The sequence below is a fragment of the Euwallacea fornicatus genome, chromosome 12 (assembly GCF_040115645.1).
Source record: "Euwallacea fornicatus isolate EFF26 chromosome 12, ASM4011564v1, whole genome shotgun sequence".
Lineage (NCBI taxonomy): Eukaryota > Metazoa > Arthropoda > Insecta > Coleoptera > Curculionidae > Euwallacea > Euwallacea fornicatus.
Window position 1 is genome coordinate 1,270,152 of NC_089552.1, and position 16,230 is coordinate 1,286,381.

General features: G+C 41.4%; 1 protein-coding gene across 3 annotated transcripts in view; it reads right to left on the reverse strand.

The window, feature by feature from the left end:
- The window catches only part of LOC136342644 (protein O-mannosyl-transferase TMTC1-like), a 167,519-nt gene that overhangs the window by 14,942 nt on the left and 136,347 nt on the right, over positions 1–16,230 (reverse strand). For all 3 annotated transcript variants that reach the window (XM_066288657.1, XM_066288656.1, XM_066288655.1), the window contains exons 5-6: positions 2,119–2,259; positions 1,092–1,164 (exon numbers count right to left, since the gene is read on the reverse strand). In XM_066288657.1, the coding sequence (XP_066144754.1) occupies positions 1,092–1,164; positions 2,119–2,259 (214 nt within the window). The remainder of the gene's footprint in view (positions 1–1,091; positions 1,165–2,118; positions 2,260–16,230) is intronic.

The following is a 16,230-nucleotide window of genomic DNA, read 5'->3' on the forward strand; positions in this document are numbered from 1 at the left end:
TGGTGAACCGTAATAGATGTAGTCAGCTTTTCGCGGCGACTCAAACGTTCCATTCCTGAGCCCCAATTTAATCGACTTTATGGGTATTTTTGCCTCATCAACTCGAGCAAGTTTAGTAATATTTTCCATTCCAACGAACTCGCAAATAACTATTCAGCAGCGACTTTTGCAGGAAACTGCAACTCAATAAATGTTTCCTCTCATCTAACAACCGATTACTTTAATATCGAACCGTCCGCAAAACCAATTGGCTCTGTTCTAAAACTCGAACCAAATATACAAAAAGCGGGAAATAATTGGTTTCTAGCAATTGCCAGAATGTTCGGAATCAACTAAACAATTCCGCCTCAGAGGGCGGAAATGGGAAACTTTTTTAATTGGAAGTTTGCGTCGTACAAACGACTATCGATAAATAAAAATGTGTCTATACTTTTGTTAAATTAAAAGCCAATAAGAGGGAAGTTTTGCTCGCTAGCACGATTGGAGCAATTTGCGGATGGCCTGGATGAGAAAAGTCCCGTGATTTAGCGTTCCGCTAGGCGGAGGCACACCATTTTCTAGACCAAGAGAAAAAAAAAAACAACTACGTCTTCTGCGACGATACGCTCTGTCCAATCACGACCCGACGTTTCAAGGTCAACCCCGGACGTTGGTCAATCGCACATGGCTGCCGCGCACCGAGCCGCGGGCCGAGCCTCCTCAGACCTAAACATTTCGCATAAACGATTAGCCACGTGCCATTACCTGCCGCTTAAGGATGGAGTCATAAGTTAAAAAAAGGAAAATGGCGGCCTAATGCAATCCCTCGAAACTGGGCCCTTTCATTCTCCTCTCTTAAATATAAAAGAGGATAGGGTGAATAGAAAATGAACACTTTTGCCTTATTAATTAGCACGTAAGATCTTTTCCCTTCCCGCGCCGAGGGGAGAACAGAGACCCCTAAAAGCAATAACTGGGGCTGCCAAACAGAAGCACACTTGTTTAGCCAATTTCACGAGATGAAAGCTAAACCCAGACACCGAGAGGCAGGCAATAAATATTTACTTTAGTGACACTCTTATATCCATACACGCGGTACATTGTTTACTTACCGATGTCATCAGTTTTGCGGTCCTGGAGCTGAACTCCAAACTTTCCGAATTCCACCGAACTTCCGCGATTGTTCTGAAAAAGAAAAAGCGGAATCGAATTTGCGAAGTTTTTCGTGGGGAGGGTGGAAGTTGCACGGATTTACATTGTTAACAAGTTTCAGGTTACGTGGCAAGTTTGCAGGGGCCCCGTTGGAGTTTAATTCTGCTTATTTAGGGCGGGTTTAACACTTTTGTTTTGAGGTTTTTGTTCGGGCCTTGAAGTTCGGAAAAAGGGGGATATTAAACATTTTTCTACCATTTATTTCCCTTGCTAAAAATCACACTAACAAACTTTAATGAGAATAGCAACGCACTCAGTCGAATTGACCAATTTTTTACTATTAGTCCCTCACTGAGACGCTCGCAATGACGGGAAGCCATCTTGGAATGTTTGACATTTTATCATAGACGGCCCCCATTTTCTGAGTTAAAGCTGTCACTCGTCATGACATAAATTGACATTTACCAGTCGCCCTGTTGGAATGTTTGACATTTAACCCAACATGGTTGCTATGTTCGGCGTTGGAACTGTCATTCGTTACGTCAGAAAGAGAGTTGCTATTTTGCAATTCTTAATACTAAATCCCAGATAGCTGTTGCTCCTCTCATGGATTAAACTGTACCTAGGCCTTTTCAATTTGGTTTTATAAAATACGGATTCTGTCTTCCTTAGGATACTCTCAAAGGACTTACAGATGGAATATTTTAACTTTTATAAGACCCCAGCTTAAATAAAACCCTGAAATAACCTACCCCCACCCATAAAAATCATGACGGCCTAATACGATCCGGAAATAATATTTTTATTCCCCGCATTAAACCGGGCCTTGTTTCATTTTTATTTCGGATTCGGTGCTTCGGTATTTTTACGGCACAGAGATGTGATGAAAACAATATGGCGGTTTTATTGACCATAAAGAAATTATTAAACTGCACTTTATGTCGTAAAATCTCCGTTGCATTGACAGATATTGGAAGGGCGACTTACCTTTTGATGTGCGGCCACTGCAAGTAAAAGTCGAAGCCCAGGTTGAGGAGGAACACTGTGATTCCGGTCTCTTTGGCCATCATGCTCATGGCACCCATCACTATGCTGGTCCACAGGTAGAAGCGACCCTCGGTGGAACTTCTGAAGGAGAAATGGCGCGTTTTTATATGCAGCAGTGATTTCGTGAAAAATGCGGGCCAGTTAACTCACATCCGGTCTGGAGTAGCGTTGACGTGGATGGATATTGGCCAATCGCGTAAGGGGTTCGAATATAGACGGCAGTTGCAAATTGGTATAGCAATTAGTTTAAGTTAGATTAATGGATACAGAGTGGAGCTAATTTTCCGTTGGAATAAAGTTACGAAAACAGTGTTTTTCTGCGATCTTCATAGAAAATAGAATCTTTCTCTCTCGTTCGAGGGAATAAAACAGCACTTTTTGTCGTTGTATTTTAGGGAAGAAAGGACTTATCCTCCCTAAGAAAGAAAAGCATTTTTCTGTCTACTCGTTAAAATATACGTCAAACAGAACATCGGACACTCTAAGTATTCGAAGTTAGAGGAATATAAAAAAAAAATCAAGAGTAGTCCTCCATCGTCGTGAGAGTGTGACCAGGCAGATGTCCCTCATGGGTCGTCGATAGGGACACCAGCAAACTAGACATGAAAGGATTTTTTCCGTATTTAGCAAATTTAAAATTTCAATTATTGAATCGTTTAGATACATGGATAGGCAGCGAATCCGATGGCATGTAAATTTTATCGGAGTCCGACAGGTGCGAATATATTTTAATCAAAATCCATCTAACCGATTGAAAAACAGACCGTAATTTATGGACCTCTGGTCGAATCCAGAATTAATTAAGTAGCGACGTTGTGTAGCCAGAACGTATTTTTCAATTAAAACGGACAAAAGCAGACCGAAATGGCCAGATGGCGTCCGTGGTGCGGGATGCAGGACGGAGGGGTGCAAAGCTCCACTTTTGGAAAAAAACTTTTCCACGTGAAATTCCCGAATCGATTTAACACGTCCTTTGGAAGTTATAAATGTTGGTTCAGCTGGGTTTCTGGTAATTGGCTTGATTTCCATAACGAGAAGAGTAAAAATTCATTCACGCTTGGTTTTAGGCCAATAGAGGTATAGTTTGGTACTAATCGAAACTATTCGTTCCATTTGCCATATTAATTAGTAGAGATTTAGTCTTGACGGCATCTTCATAATTGACGGTGACACTCAGCAAAATGGCGGCCGTCGGCATCGTGAATTTTAAGAAAATGGTGTCCACCGCCATCTTGAACAAGGCACCAGAACGCACAATTTTGATGGAACGAAAAGTAGTGATTGAAGTTGATTGATTGATAGGAAAAATTCATGTGCGTTTAATTAAATAAAAACTAAAAATAATGAGTGAAAACTAAATAACTTTTAAATATATTCGAATTGAAAATTTAAAATGATTTATACGTTTATTTGATTCCGCTAAATTGCTAACAGTGACAGGTTAAATCCAAAATGACCCTGGACAGCCATTTTTAATAATTAAAGCCGTAATTTATTCAGATTGCAAAACTGACCTAAGAGTGCGGCATTTTCGAAATTTTGCTCGCGTCGGGTTATCATTTTTTAATCCACGAAGCGGCGCAATTAACAGACCCCAATTCGGACACACGTATCGCAATTTAATAAAACCTCTAACTGGGGTTTTTGGCTTGATTGACTTAACGATTACAAAAGTTTAAACCATAAACCACTCTCGACCACCATCTCCATACGGTTAATAATGGCCCTGTTCAACATTATCAACAGTTGTGCAACTTTGAAATATAATGACGACACGCACTCATCACATAGATTTAAATGGCAGCCGACGCCAGGTGACTTCACGCAGCTTTGCCCGACAGTTGCACAACTGCTATCTTCGCTGAACGTGGCCTTTGCCGAATCTGCTCCCATCCGGCGTCTGCATTGTAAAAACTGGCTTTGTTCGGAACACTAAACGAATATTTCTTTTACTTTGGAAGACACAAAACGCTTCTGCAGTTGGTTTTCTAACAATTAACCGCATTTCATTTCCATAAGAAGCAGATTAAAAATTTATGCTTCGTTTAAGGGCCAAAGGGCTGCGGCTAAATATAAATTTAGGAAAAAGAAACACCGTCGTCTTTCGGGCGAGATTACTTAAATTTCGGGCCCTGGAGATCTTTGATATTTTCTACGTTATCACATCTCTGGAAATGCAATAAAAAGAGGGTTCGTGAAGAGCCGGGCATAATCCTCTTAATATTGTTTTGCAGTGGTTCGTCTTATATTGCAAAGAAAGTCGAATCAATGCCTGAAATCTATCTAGAGGAACGACACACATGGCCAGTTCAAACATTAAATGCAGGACCAATTTGCTTATGGCCTCGCGATAGTCGCGGCGACGTGCCGCGTTAAGCCAATCAAATGATCGGGTTTGAGAGACGGGAGACAGCCACAGCAAACTGCTCCAATAATTTGCATATTGATTTCCTACAGCAGACGGATTTAATAGAATATTAATGGATTGCATTTAGGACAATTCAGCTGCACATTTATGAATAAACTCTATTCGACTGATATCAATTTACACGTAAACAAAACTTTTTGTGTTGATCGATGTGTGTATATTTTTTCCTATGAAATCGTAAAATTGTTGTGGTCCATTGGGCGTTTCGGGCCGCTGAAAAATCGCCTGAAATTTGTCGATCCCGCGGGATACACAGCTAATTGAGTAGCGCTCTGCAACCGCCAGAGCGTATTTTTCAATTTCGCCTAACAGCAGCTATAAATTAGTCTGAAATTGAAAATGCCCAGCCATGGGTTCACACAGTAAGCTCGATTCTTAGGCATGCCTGCCATTAGAATTACCTTTTTACCCTTTTGGGGTCCATCCGTGTAAACTTTAGGAAGGATTTTGCCCCCCTTCTCACCGGTGATCTAATGGAGTCCATATCGTCTTTCACTTTTAACAAAAATTTGGAATACGGGTGCCTGGGAGCGCCCACAGTTTATCAGCCTAAATAATCGCACACATATTTATCGAGTACCTGTCTACTTACAGCCATCTGGAATTGAATGTTTCATTAGGAGTGAGGAAAACGTTGATGTGACACTGGCAAAAATGGCGGAGATAGGGGCTTGTGCAGAGCGCAGAAAATGGTTTTGCCGTGCGTTTACGGGGAGGGCGTCTTTTTGCTGCGCTCTTACGCAAAAACTGGATTTCCGCGCGGTGAGGTAACTGGAAACTACTCGTATCGAATATCGTATAATGAAAAGGTAATTTCGTTCGTCCCCTTTCGAGGGCAAGTCACTTCCCAGTTAGAAATACGCACAATCACATTAATTACGCATTACGGTAATTTGAGCCGATCGCGTAATTAGCCAGAGATTAAACGTGGAAAGATTTAAATATCCGGAGATGTAAATTTCCAGGGATTAAAATTTCCGAAGGTTTGAACATCCAGAGGATAACCGCTTTGTGTACACCGAAAGCGTGGGAAATTCTTCATTTGGAGTCCAATCTCTGGAACCTCAGAACCGGCTACGAGCTGCGATGGGCCAAAAACTTTGATAGGAACTCAGGTGGATGAATCATCCAATATCTGCAAACCGAAGGAGGAGCCTCGAAGCAAAATCGAAAGGCAACGAAGGGGCAAAACTAGTTGGGTGCCCCGCTTAGGCGCTTCTAACCCCCCACCCTTTCCTGGGCCTTAGTGAGAAATTCAGTTTCTTAAACTGACGAAATGTCTTAATTGCAGTTGTATTGGTAATTTCAATTAACTTCATCGTGGCAAACTTTGGCGTAACCAAGAACATATAGCCATTTATTTATTCGTTGATAAACAACACGACAAACCTCTTCTAACTTTATAAATTAGCTCCAAAGCCCCGTAATTTAGAAAGTTGGTTTAGGGCAATAAAAAGTTCCGGAGAGCCAATAAAAGCCTCAATATCATGTAAATGCTGATTAAAAAGTTTATAATACGGAAACTTTTGCGACGGGAAAAAATGGCCGCGACGACGTCACATCAGGAGAAGGAAGAGGCATTTCCAGGGACTTTGTTGTCTTATTAGCTTGGCCCAATCGTGTCAAAGGCGAGTTCCATAACGTATAAACTTAATAATAAAGTTGCAGCAGCCTAGTTTCGGCGAGGAAATCCCATCTATGTAACTTTAAACGAGGCCCGAAATCTGATTTACAGTCATCCTGGTGCCTACCTCGAAATCCGGCTTCCAGAGGAGCCAGGAATTGCCAGAATTTCCAGCAGGCAGCGGGAAATATATGTATCTGGATAAAATATACACGCTTAGAATATAAATATAAATCAAGACTATAGGCAACATGTGGGTATGAATATTTGATTAGGCGAGGGCCCCTTGCGCGCCACGCTACGTTTCCAGACATGGAAAACGCTCTCGAATCAGCAAAAATGGATGTGAGGCTAATACTAAATCCCGATGCTCTTCTGTTTCGGGAGATGGCCCTAATTTAATGTCGTCATTTCTGAGATCCGGCTGAACGGAAAGGAAAAATGTTCACCCGTTAGCGTCTCGGTTTTTTTCCGAGAGGAAAGGCCCTTGTGCTTTTTTCTTACGGAAATATACGCTCAGTAACATTTCATGGAATAACATCGAGATTTATTTCAATTAGCATTAAAACCCGATATTCGCAACGAAATAGGGCCAGTTTACAGTCATCCGAGATGTGACGCTCGTGGCGCGAGAGTCCGCCGGCCAATTAGGACGCGACTTACGGCATCAGGGAGGAACGCCTGCCAAGCGGACAGCGCCTCGGCACACATGACATAGTCGTTCAAAGTCAAATTGTTCATTCCGAAAATACTCGAAAGTGAGATATGGAAACTAGTTTCTCACGTGCAAAAGGTGCAAGGAAGGAATATTAATCGGCTTGCAATAGGCAGTAGCCTTCGAGTGGGAAGCAACTGGTGGCAAGTCAGAGGGCTTGCCCTTGACTGCCAACGAGTTTCTAGCTGAAGAGGCACTAAAATCGGGCTTTTTTCCCTAGTGCTCGCACTAATTTTAAAGTGGAACACGGCAGGATCGTTCGGAATTTATGAGAAGAACAATTGGAACCAGCTTGTAAATAATATTAGGATCGCGGGCCACGGGTTTGAACTAACGGGGGGAACAGTGTGAACTCCAAAGAAAGGAACTTGTCCGTTGGACACTCGTTTGAAGTTGCACTGATAATTTCATTTAAAAACTCTCTAAAACAACTGAGAGTCCCCAAAAGGGTTAATCAGTAAGTGCACATGCGTCGGATTTGATTAGTCGATGTTCGTAAATCAACAATTTTTGACACAGCACACGGTGCGCAACAGAAATGCGCAGCAAAATTTTTCCGACGGTTCGTCAGATTCCATTCTCAACTGACGCTTCATCATTGAAAGTACTCTTGTAGGATCTAAGAACTATGTTGTTAAATTCGTTAAATGCGGACACTAGCTAATTGGACAAGGATGTCTAGATTCAAAGTGCAAGCACGTCTGCCCTGGTTTTATTTGAAATATTAAATAACTTCCTGCCTTCTACGTGCGTATTTATTCTAGAGATGTAGTTTGCTGCTCAACTCGTTTAGTAGTCAAAGGTTTTCAGCTAGTAATTAATATAATCTACTTAATTTACACTGTTTTATTCCAAATCGTCTCCGCTGCAGGTTTACAGTCCAAGATAAATTACTCACTTATATTAGAATTAACTGGAATAGGAGTTTTACAACAACAAACTTTCCTATTTGAAATTTGGAATCAGCCCTGCAGGAAACTTGAAGTAAGTTCAGGTTACCCTGTTAATCCCCATTGTTGTTCGGTTATTTTAACCGTGAAGCTGTTTGCTCTACGCAGTAATCTAAATGAAACAAAGGCCATTTTCTTTAATTGGAGTGGGAAATTGATTGTTCCTAATGAGGTGTAATAACTCCCGAAGATTTTTTTGAACTAGAACAAGTTTACGTACGTCCGCACTCTGGGGTCAATGAGGGGGGAGTTTTCTGGCTAAAATAAAGAGGATGGACGTTAGACGTTATGAATATTTAAAGTCAATACTTAGGGATCGAATGTTAATAGAAAAAAGAGAGGGAGATATGGAAAAAACTGCTGAAAAGGGCGAAAAAAAAAATGACAAATGGTTAGAAATGAAGCTTGATGTAGGTAAAATTCAATGGAATTGTATTGACCTTCCTTAAGGGAAAAAGGTACAAAAAGGAAAAAAAATGCTAAATAAAATATAACTAAACATACAGATGAGAATAAAATAAAATATGGAATAAAGGAAAAATTTTAACCAATTAAAGAAGGCCACTTCGCCCTTATTTAGTCAAACAAAAAATAACCTGAACACAGAGATTTTCTCCCAAAATCGACACGTTAGTCATCGCGGATAATAACAATAGAACGAACCCTTTTAGGAGCCAGCTAAATAGGTTTGGGGCTGCTACGAGGCTCTGAGCACCGCTCAGAGAACGACTTAAAACCTTTGACCTAAACAATAACTTGATTTAAAAAATTTATATATATATATATAATAGAAGATGATGATTCATAAGTTAAGTATTCAGAGGAAACTAAGATGGAACCGGGGACGTGACTGGCTCGGAAGCGCCTGCCGGCAGTTTGATGACGTGCGCCTGGCTAGTAGCTAATTGGTCATCAAGCTACCGAAAGGTAACGATCATGCATCAAACGAATGTTATTTCTCACAGTCAAGTTCACACGCAATTTCACACCTTATGAATGTTTAGTACAAGTTTTCTAAACATAACGTCACATGCGAGAAAATAAAACATTCTTCAGGCAATTAAACGGAACGGTGTCCAACTGTGACTTCAGCACACCATTTTTTCCGTAATAAGACTGTGAGAGGGTTAAACAAATTCATGGGATAACTTATTACAATAGATTACATCAAGCGAAATGTAAATGAGGGTAACACATTGCCAAGATTTCAGCCATTATCGTGTGCAGTGCAGCCCGAAGGCGGAACAGGGTCGACGAAGAGATGGAATTTTCCGATTATCTTGCAACACGTTTCCCCCTGGTATGAGTTATTGTCTGAGTTAGATTTTCAATTAACCGTGAGAGCGTTATTAGCTGTGGAATTGCGAAGAGAGTTTCTGTAAAGATGCCTTACGCTCATAGGTAGATAATGGGCAAGAAATACATATGCGAGCGAGTTTGATAAATTACCCCTTTAGCAAAAAAAAAGATCTTTACGGACGAGCGAACCTTGACCAGTTCGCTTTGGGCGCGGTACGAGAGGGTAAACGCGACACTTGATTGGCTGTCCCCGCTCGCGTCACATTTTTTGACTGCGGACGCGCACGAACTAGACTTTCTTACAATATTTAGCATCAAATTTAATTTTCGTAAAGTTGCGGACTTTGAGGAAGTATTTGCGATGTTATCTAAAGTGTTATTAAAAAGTTCCCTTCGAGCCCGTAGTGCTCTTGTTGTGCCCGCTGAAAACAAGACGGAGGAAAGTTTTTAATTTTGTAAGAAATTAATAGTCGTTAGAATCGACTTAAGTTAAACGGCCAATTATTTTTCCATTAAGTTTTACAACGTTCTCCTTCCAATTTTTTTTATGAATAATCAGCTTTTTGAATTAAGGCCAAATTCCTCTACTAAAATTTGTCCGATGTAAACAATGTATATTGCAAATGTTATTATTAAACAGAGCGATGTTATCCTTTAATGGACAAGCCCATTTCCCAATCAATCAGATATTATGTCTCCATTTTACGAATAGTCATGCCCGCATTAGGGGCTATTAGGATTCTCCGAATAGATCTTATCTGGCTAATTTCATAGAAACTATTGGGAATACAGGACTATTTTATGACAAACAGTCTACGTTTTTGACATAAGCCGCGCCCTCGAACTTCTCATTAAACCAGGCCAATTAAGTTATTAAGAGCCCCCGGGGTGAATTATTTAATATCCTAAGCCTGGGAGAAAAACAGGTAATATACAAACGAACCTTGATATCGACTGCAACGTTTCGGGGTATTGAGATTCGCCTGACCAATTTGTCATCGGCCTCGACGTGACAGTCAATTGGCCAACCAAGGACGCGAGCCGGACTCGAACACCAGGAAACTGGTCATCGATGCACGTCATAATTACTGACGAATCCCGTCGCACAGTCCCGTGGCGCAATTACAGGCATTCTCCTTGCCGTTCTGGGCGCAACCTTCACCATAATGAGTTCTAATTGCACTTTCCTCGATGGAAGAAATGAGATGGAAATTGTTTATCAATAAAACAACCGCAAACGAGCGCTTTGGCCATTTAACTATCGAATAATGGCAATTAAAAACAACTTTGTCCCGACCTTTCTGGGCAATTAATGCAAACTTTGCCGGTACCTGAAATTCGAAACGGATTGGATATAAAGCCGCAGGTAGTAATAGTCATTAAGGGGCGTTTGGCGGAAACAAAGAGTTTGTTAGACGTTAAAATACCAGATACAATAACACATTTGTTAGATTTGTTCAGTAGTTGTGGCGGATCACGGGACAAATCAGTCTAATGAAGAAGTTGATCGGTTTAACACAGAGAGTACGCGCCTCGGCCCGGCCAGGCAGCTCGTTTTCGCTGGGCGCGTGACGCGCTACCTCCATCTGACAAACCTCGTTGGCGTCTTCGGACGTGAGCACGTTTAATTGTTACGGTTTTCAGTTTAGTCAGAATCGAGCTCAGAATTTTTTGGGATTTCTGAATATGAAATACCTGCAGCCTCAAGGACATGCTGGAGGATTTGGATAAATAATAAGACACCTCGTCGTATATTTACCAGCCAGGAATAAAAATAAAGTGTAATCCTTTAGGGAAATTCGAGATCCACGTAGAGATTGGGAATAAGAAAGCAGCTTTTCGACACGGTTCTCTCGGGAAGAGTCCCACTTGCAGGCCTACAGCATTGTGTAATATTTTTTGAGATGCAGGAATAAGAAAAATTCCCCTTGCGAATCTGAACCATAAAAGCACTAGTAAACTCACACCGGAAACTTTGAGAAGTGATGCTGACTAGGCGATCGATTTGTCACTAAAAGATATATTGCGGACATTTCGGTTTTACACCGAGATAAATAGAGTCAGGATCTACTTGCGTACGTGGCAAAACGACGATCTGATCAATATTACGATGCTGCTGCTTTGAAAAATAAACAAGAAGGGGCAAAGAGTAATTTCAGCCCTTGTAAAGGGCCCTTCTGGAATAAAGTGACCGTCATTAATTTACGCTCCGGGGTCCAGACGTAAAAGAGGAGGTCCGCTGGTGGTGTCTGGTTCGCAAAAACATCCGCGTGCAGGCAAGATTGACTCGGCTCAAAAAAAAAAAAAAACCACAAAATAACATGGTTCAAAGCGCTGAAATAACAGAAATCAGGACCACTACCCGGGATAGGGCCTATTTAATTTATTAAAGTGGCTTTCCAGACGACTGGTCATTCCGTCCATTCAAAAAGCATTAAATTTGTTTGGATTTTTTCCCTGACTGCACGAAACGAAAAATCAGAAGAGAAACTATAACTTCGCTATTTCACGTCTTTTTCCATGAACTATGGCCGGCAGGGTGCCGTCAGTTGTGCTATGCGGGAACTCATCGAAGAGTTGCAACTTTTGCCTTGCCCTGTAGGAAAATTTTCAATTTACAAAATTTTCGTTGGGCATAATGCCGCTCGCAATCTTAAAAAAAAGCACCAAATTGACTTCTTATTTCTGGCGGTAGGAGGATGGACCCTATGGGAAATCCCTTCCAGTGGATGTTTCGAGGTGGTAGGTCCAAATGGATCAGCACATTGGCCTCATATTTCCGACCGGTGTCGAGCGGACGCATGGTAGCTTAGCCAGCCTTAAAATTATTCTTCCACATTTCGCCATTTTGAAGAAATATTTTTCAAATTTTCCAAGGGAGTTTTCCCACGCGACCAGTTACCGTTGAGCAGTATTTTCCAGTAAATTAACATGTTGGCCTGATGGTTTGGATTGTTGCAAAGCGGCTAGAAGTTCCGGAATAAATTCTTCCAGGTTAAACTATTCCAAATGGAAGGAAACCTCTCTTTCATCTCTCCATTTTCCATTTTCAAATAAAAGGTTCTTCCATTTGGAAATCACAGCCTTTTAAGTTGCATTCAGCTATCAAACGCGTGATTCCCTTCTTTTCATTATTTCCATTTTCCATTTCCAAACAAAGGATATTTCCATTTGGAAGCAGCTAGTTGCTTAAATTGCAGCAAGCTATCGGGCGTGCTTGCCGGCTCAAAATCCTCTCGTTTGCCCCATTTCCAAATTTATCCCAAAGGATCATTGGTGAGCGCAGTTGGTCACGGTGTCAGAAGGCGTTCAGCAGTTTTTATTAATTTTTAAGTTAAGCCTGCGAAGTCGCATTTCATTTTCAGTCACCATCTCGTTAAGATTTCATTCCGGAACGTAAACTGCCGAAGTTTCGCCATTTACATCTCATTTTCTTCTTGCGAATTCTTAATGCAGCTGCATAGCTGTGCTACTAAATACATTTAGCAACTTTCTTCTAATTATTCTGAGTAAACCTCCTTAAGCGAGCGTTGAGGTGTAGCTATTTTCCCAGGAAAAAAGTCGACCGCTCACCGCCTAGATTTCCCCCATTCATGCCTGGAGGTGAAAGAGGTAGGTCCGGTGCTCCAAAAAAAAAAAAAAAAAAATCTCCCTCATGTAAAGTAAGAGGGGCGCCAAAGGCATGGCCATAATTGCGTCTCAGTTCGTCGCAATCGAACTTGCAACTTCCAAATGAAGTTCCAGCTATCCGGTTTGGCTACTATAAAATCCGCAGTTATATGAAAGTTCTCTTGAATATTAATTTAATATCCTGTTAACTTGAGCTTATTGCGAACTGCAACTGCACGTTGAGGGCTTATCATTTTATTTGGGGACGTTGGAAATCTGTATTAATGTCGGTTTAAATTGTTGGTCTACTTCCGGTCTCTTTGAGTGGAGGAGCTGTAGCCCCGGAAAATGCAAACAAGAAAAAAAAAAAAACTTAAGCCGACTGATATTCTCGCAAGGAGTACGAAAAACGGGGCTATGTTGCGAGGTTCTGTTCACGCTCGGGCCTCCCTAAGTGTGCAGTCTCAGAGAGACGCAAAAATAATTAACACCTTTCCCGATTTCAGCGAAGGCCTAATGGAAGAAATTGACGATTTATTCGCTGAACAATATGGATAAGAACTAGCGATAACGAGACAGAGCCAGCATCTCGCCAGCACTACATCAGTAGTACTCCCTCGGCCCGTCAGAGGGGTTGTCTGTTCCCTTATCAACGAATGTAACCAAAAACCGTACTGCGGCGTATGGCGCGGTTGCCACGTCAACTTGGCTTTCATAAAACACAGGTCTTATTACCAACCGCTTCGTGTATGATCTGGACAAATTTCCATGGTTCCATGAGGTACCTCGGTACCTGCAAGAGCTGGAAAGGAATTAACACAGCATTTTGAATATGGGTTTTGAAGTGAAAAACGTCCTTCGGAGTAGTAGGGATGTTTATGCCAACACGGGGACATTTTTAACAATATTTATAACTTATAGTGGTTTATTGGAAATGCTTTTCAATTTTCACAAATGCGACATTTCCCCGTGCAAGTGGACCTTAATAACTGATACCATCCTTGCTTTTTTCAAAGTAAGGAAGACTCGAGCAACGGTACCATGGCTGGAAGGTGCCTAGTGGTAGAGGTTTTTCGTGAAGTGAGACATGGTATAAGATGGGGAATCTTTCGGAGCAATGGACACTTGAAAATTTAACAAAAAGAGAGATACGAAAAGTTTTAAGTCGAAAGCTCTGAAAAGTCAGCGAAGCGCAACTAAGATGAACTCGCAATGGTTCTTTAAAATACGAAATTTAAGTGGCTCTTCAACGGTACTATTGGAATTTTTGTGGCGGAAATGCAAAGGAAGATACGGGGGCATTTAGGTTATAAAACAGGAAAAGTCCCCAAAAATTATAAAAAAAAATTAAATTTCCTGAAAGTGGGGCGAGTTTTCCGAAAATTTCTACCTTACATTTTTTGTACCATTTGATGTGTACCCTGAGCCACCTCCCGAGGCTAGGTGGTTCAGGGACGTCCTGCACACGGGAAAAAAAATATAAAACACCCTGTATATATCTGAATATTTGTTCACATGCCGGACAACATGTTTTTTGAGAAGCATTGAGGTCTTTAAAGGTAAAAATTTATGGTTATTTGAAGCGGTCGCTAGCCGAACCGATCGCCCTGTACAGGGTGGGCAAATTTCGATGCTCATATAGTTCCTATATTGTTAAGGGGATTTTGTTTCATTCAAATGAATTATTACGTTTTGGAATTGGCACGGATAGAAGTCACTTTTTTACCTTCAAACACCTTTTTCAATAGATGTGGGGGTCAAGGAATTATGCGCACCTCCATACGTGGTGACCGCTGGGTGCGTCATCCTCAGAGTCCGGGTACCCAACCGACATCGGAGGAGGGAGAGAGAAGTAATAACAACATGAGGGACCAGAAGGGCATGGACAAAGTGATTCAAACGAGGAAGAGCGGCATTGCCTTGCAACTTCAAAGGACACAAGTCGAGCGTGGGGAGGTGCGAAGCCGTCACGAAGGACCCCTGGATTGCACGAAGGGCGAAAAAAAGTAAAACGTTCAAAGAGACTAATGAGTCTTTTTTTTTTTAGAAAACTAGCACTACTGAAGATGAAGAAGTTCATAAAGAAGAAGAAGGCGAGTTGGTTCACACCAACAGTCTCAGTCGTACGAGCTTTAATTATTGGTTCCATCTCAATCAATCTAAAAAAAAATATTTATCAGTTTTTTTCAGGATATTGGTCGAAACAGGTCTCTGACTCAATACCAGAGGGAGCTGTCGCTAATTAAATGATCCGCCCTTAAGGCGCATTGTGGACAGGTAACCTCCCATGCCTGCAGTAAAAAGTGGCCCATAGTTGCTGGGATTTCGCACGTAAAATCGAAGTCTGGTCACCCTGTACACCATTCAAGGATCGAACCGGAAGTTTTCAAATATCTTGAGAGTTTCATTGGACATTTGGTGGAAACGATTTTTAAATGTCCATTGAACTTTCTCAAAACACGATCTCTTTATAGGAATTTCAAACCTCATGTCAAGAAAAGCCAAAGCGGAGGCTCTCTTTCTCTAAATAAATAACCATTATGCCCTGGAACTGGCAGCTAAACGGAAATGTTTATTCAAAGTTCTCGGACCTTTTAGTCATTTCCCAACTTTTCGAATATTCCCAATATCCCAGCGTCATTAAACCAGAGAATTTCCTGCGAGCTTGCCGGACTTTAGCACTGCCTAAATTCGAAATAAACTTTAACAGTGCTTTTCTCGTCATGTAACCCCCGAGCAAAATGATTTTAAAATTAGTTCGGGGGATTACTAACTATAGAATACGTAGATATGCTCGAGATTGGTTAATTTTGGCCTGTTTTCACTCTCTTTTGGGTGGTGACCAGTCACTCACCCCTAGGGCTTCCAATTCAATTAACGGAACGCGCTCATATTTTCGGTCGATGAAGGGCAGAGTTGGAAGATTTAACTGGACTATTGCTCCTCCTCTAGATTTCTCCTCTTGAAAGTTCCAATTTTTGCGCGTTCCATGGTGACGCTGGCCCAGTACTTCCAGGGGAACCTAAATATCATATTTGAGGTGGTAAATGCGGACGCCTCTAAATTTAGTCATCGAGGTTCTTCAGTTTCTGGCTAGAATCTTCCGAATTTTGCTGCGCGCGCAAGTGGGGATCCCATGCTTTCAGAGGGCTTAGTAGTTAGTAGGTCTGGTAGTTCCGAAGGAAATAAACCGCTGAAGGCTACTTTTCAGAGGCGTGGGCAGCCCTAGGAGGAGTTTTGTAGAGTTCCTCGTTTTGCAGATATAAATTTTTGAGACTTAGCTGAACGCTCCAGTTGGTGTCACAGCTTTGGATAGTGCGTTTCCAGAAGATTAAAGAATCTTCCTTTTGATTTTTGGATTTTCGAGACATTAAAATAAATTTCTAGAATTTCACTTCCAAGTGCTGAGCTTTCCAGGAAAACGTGT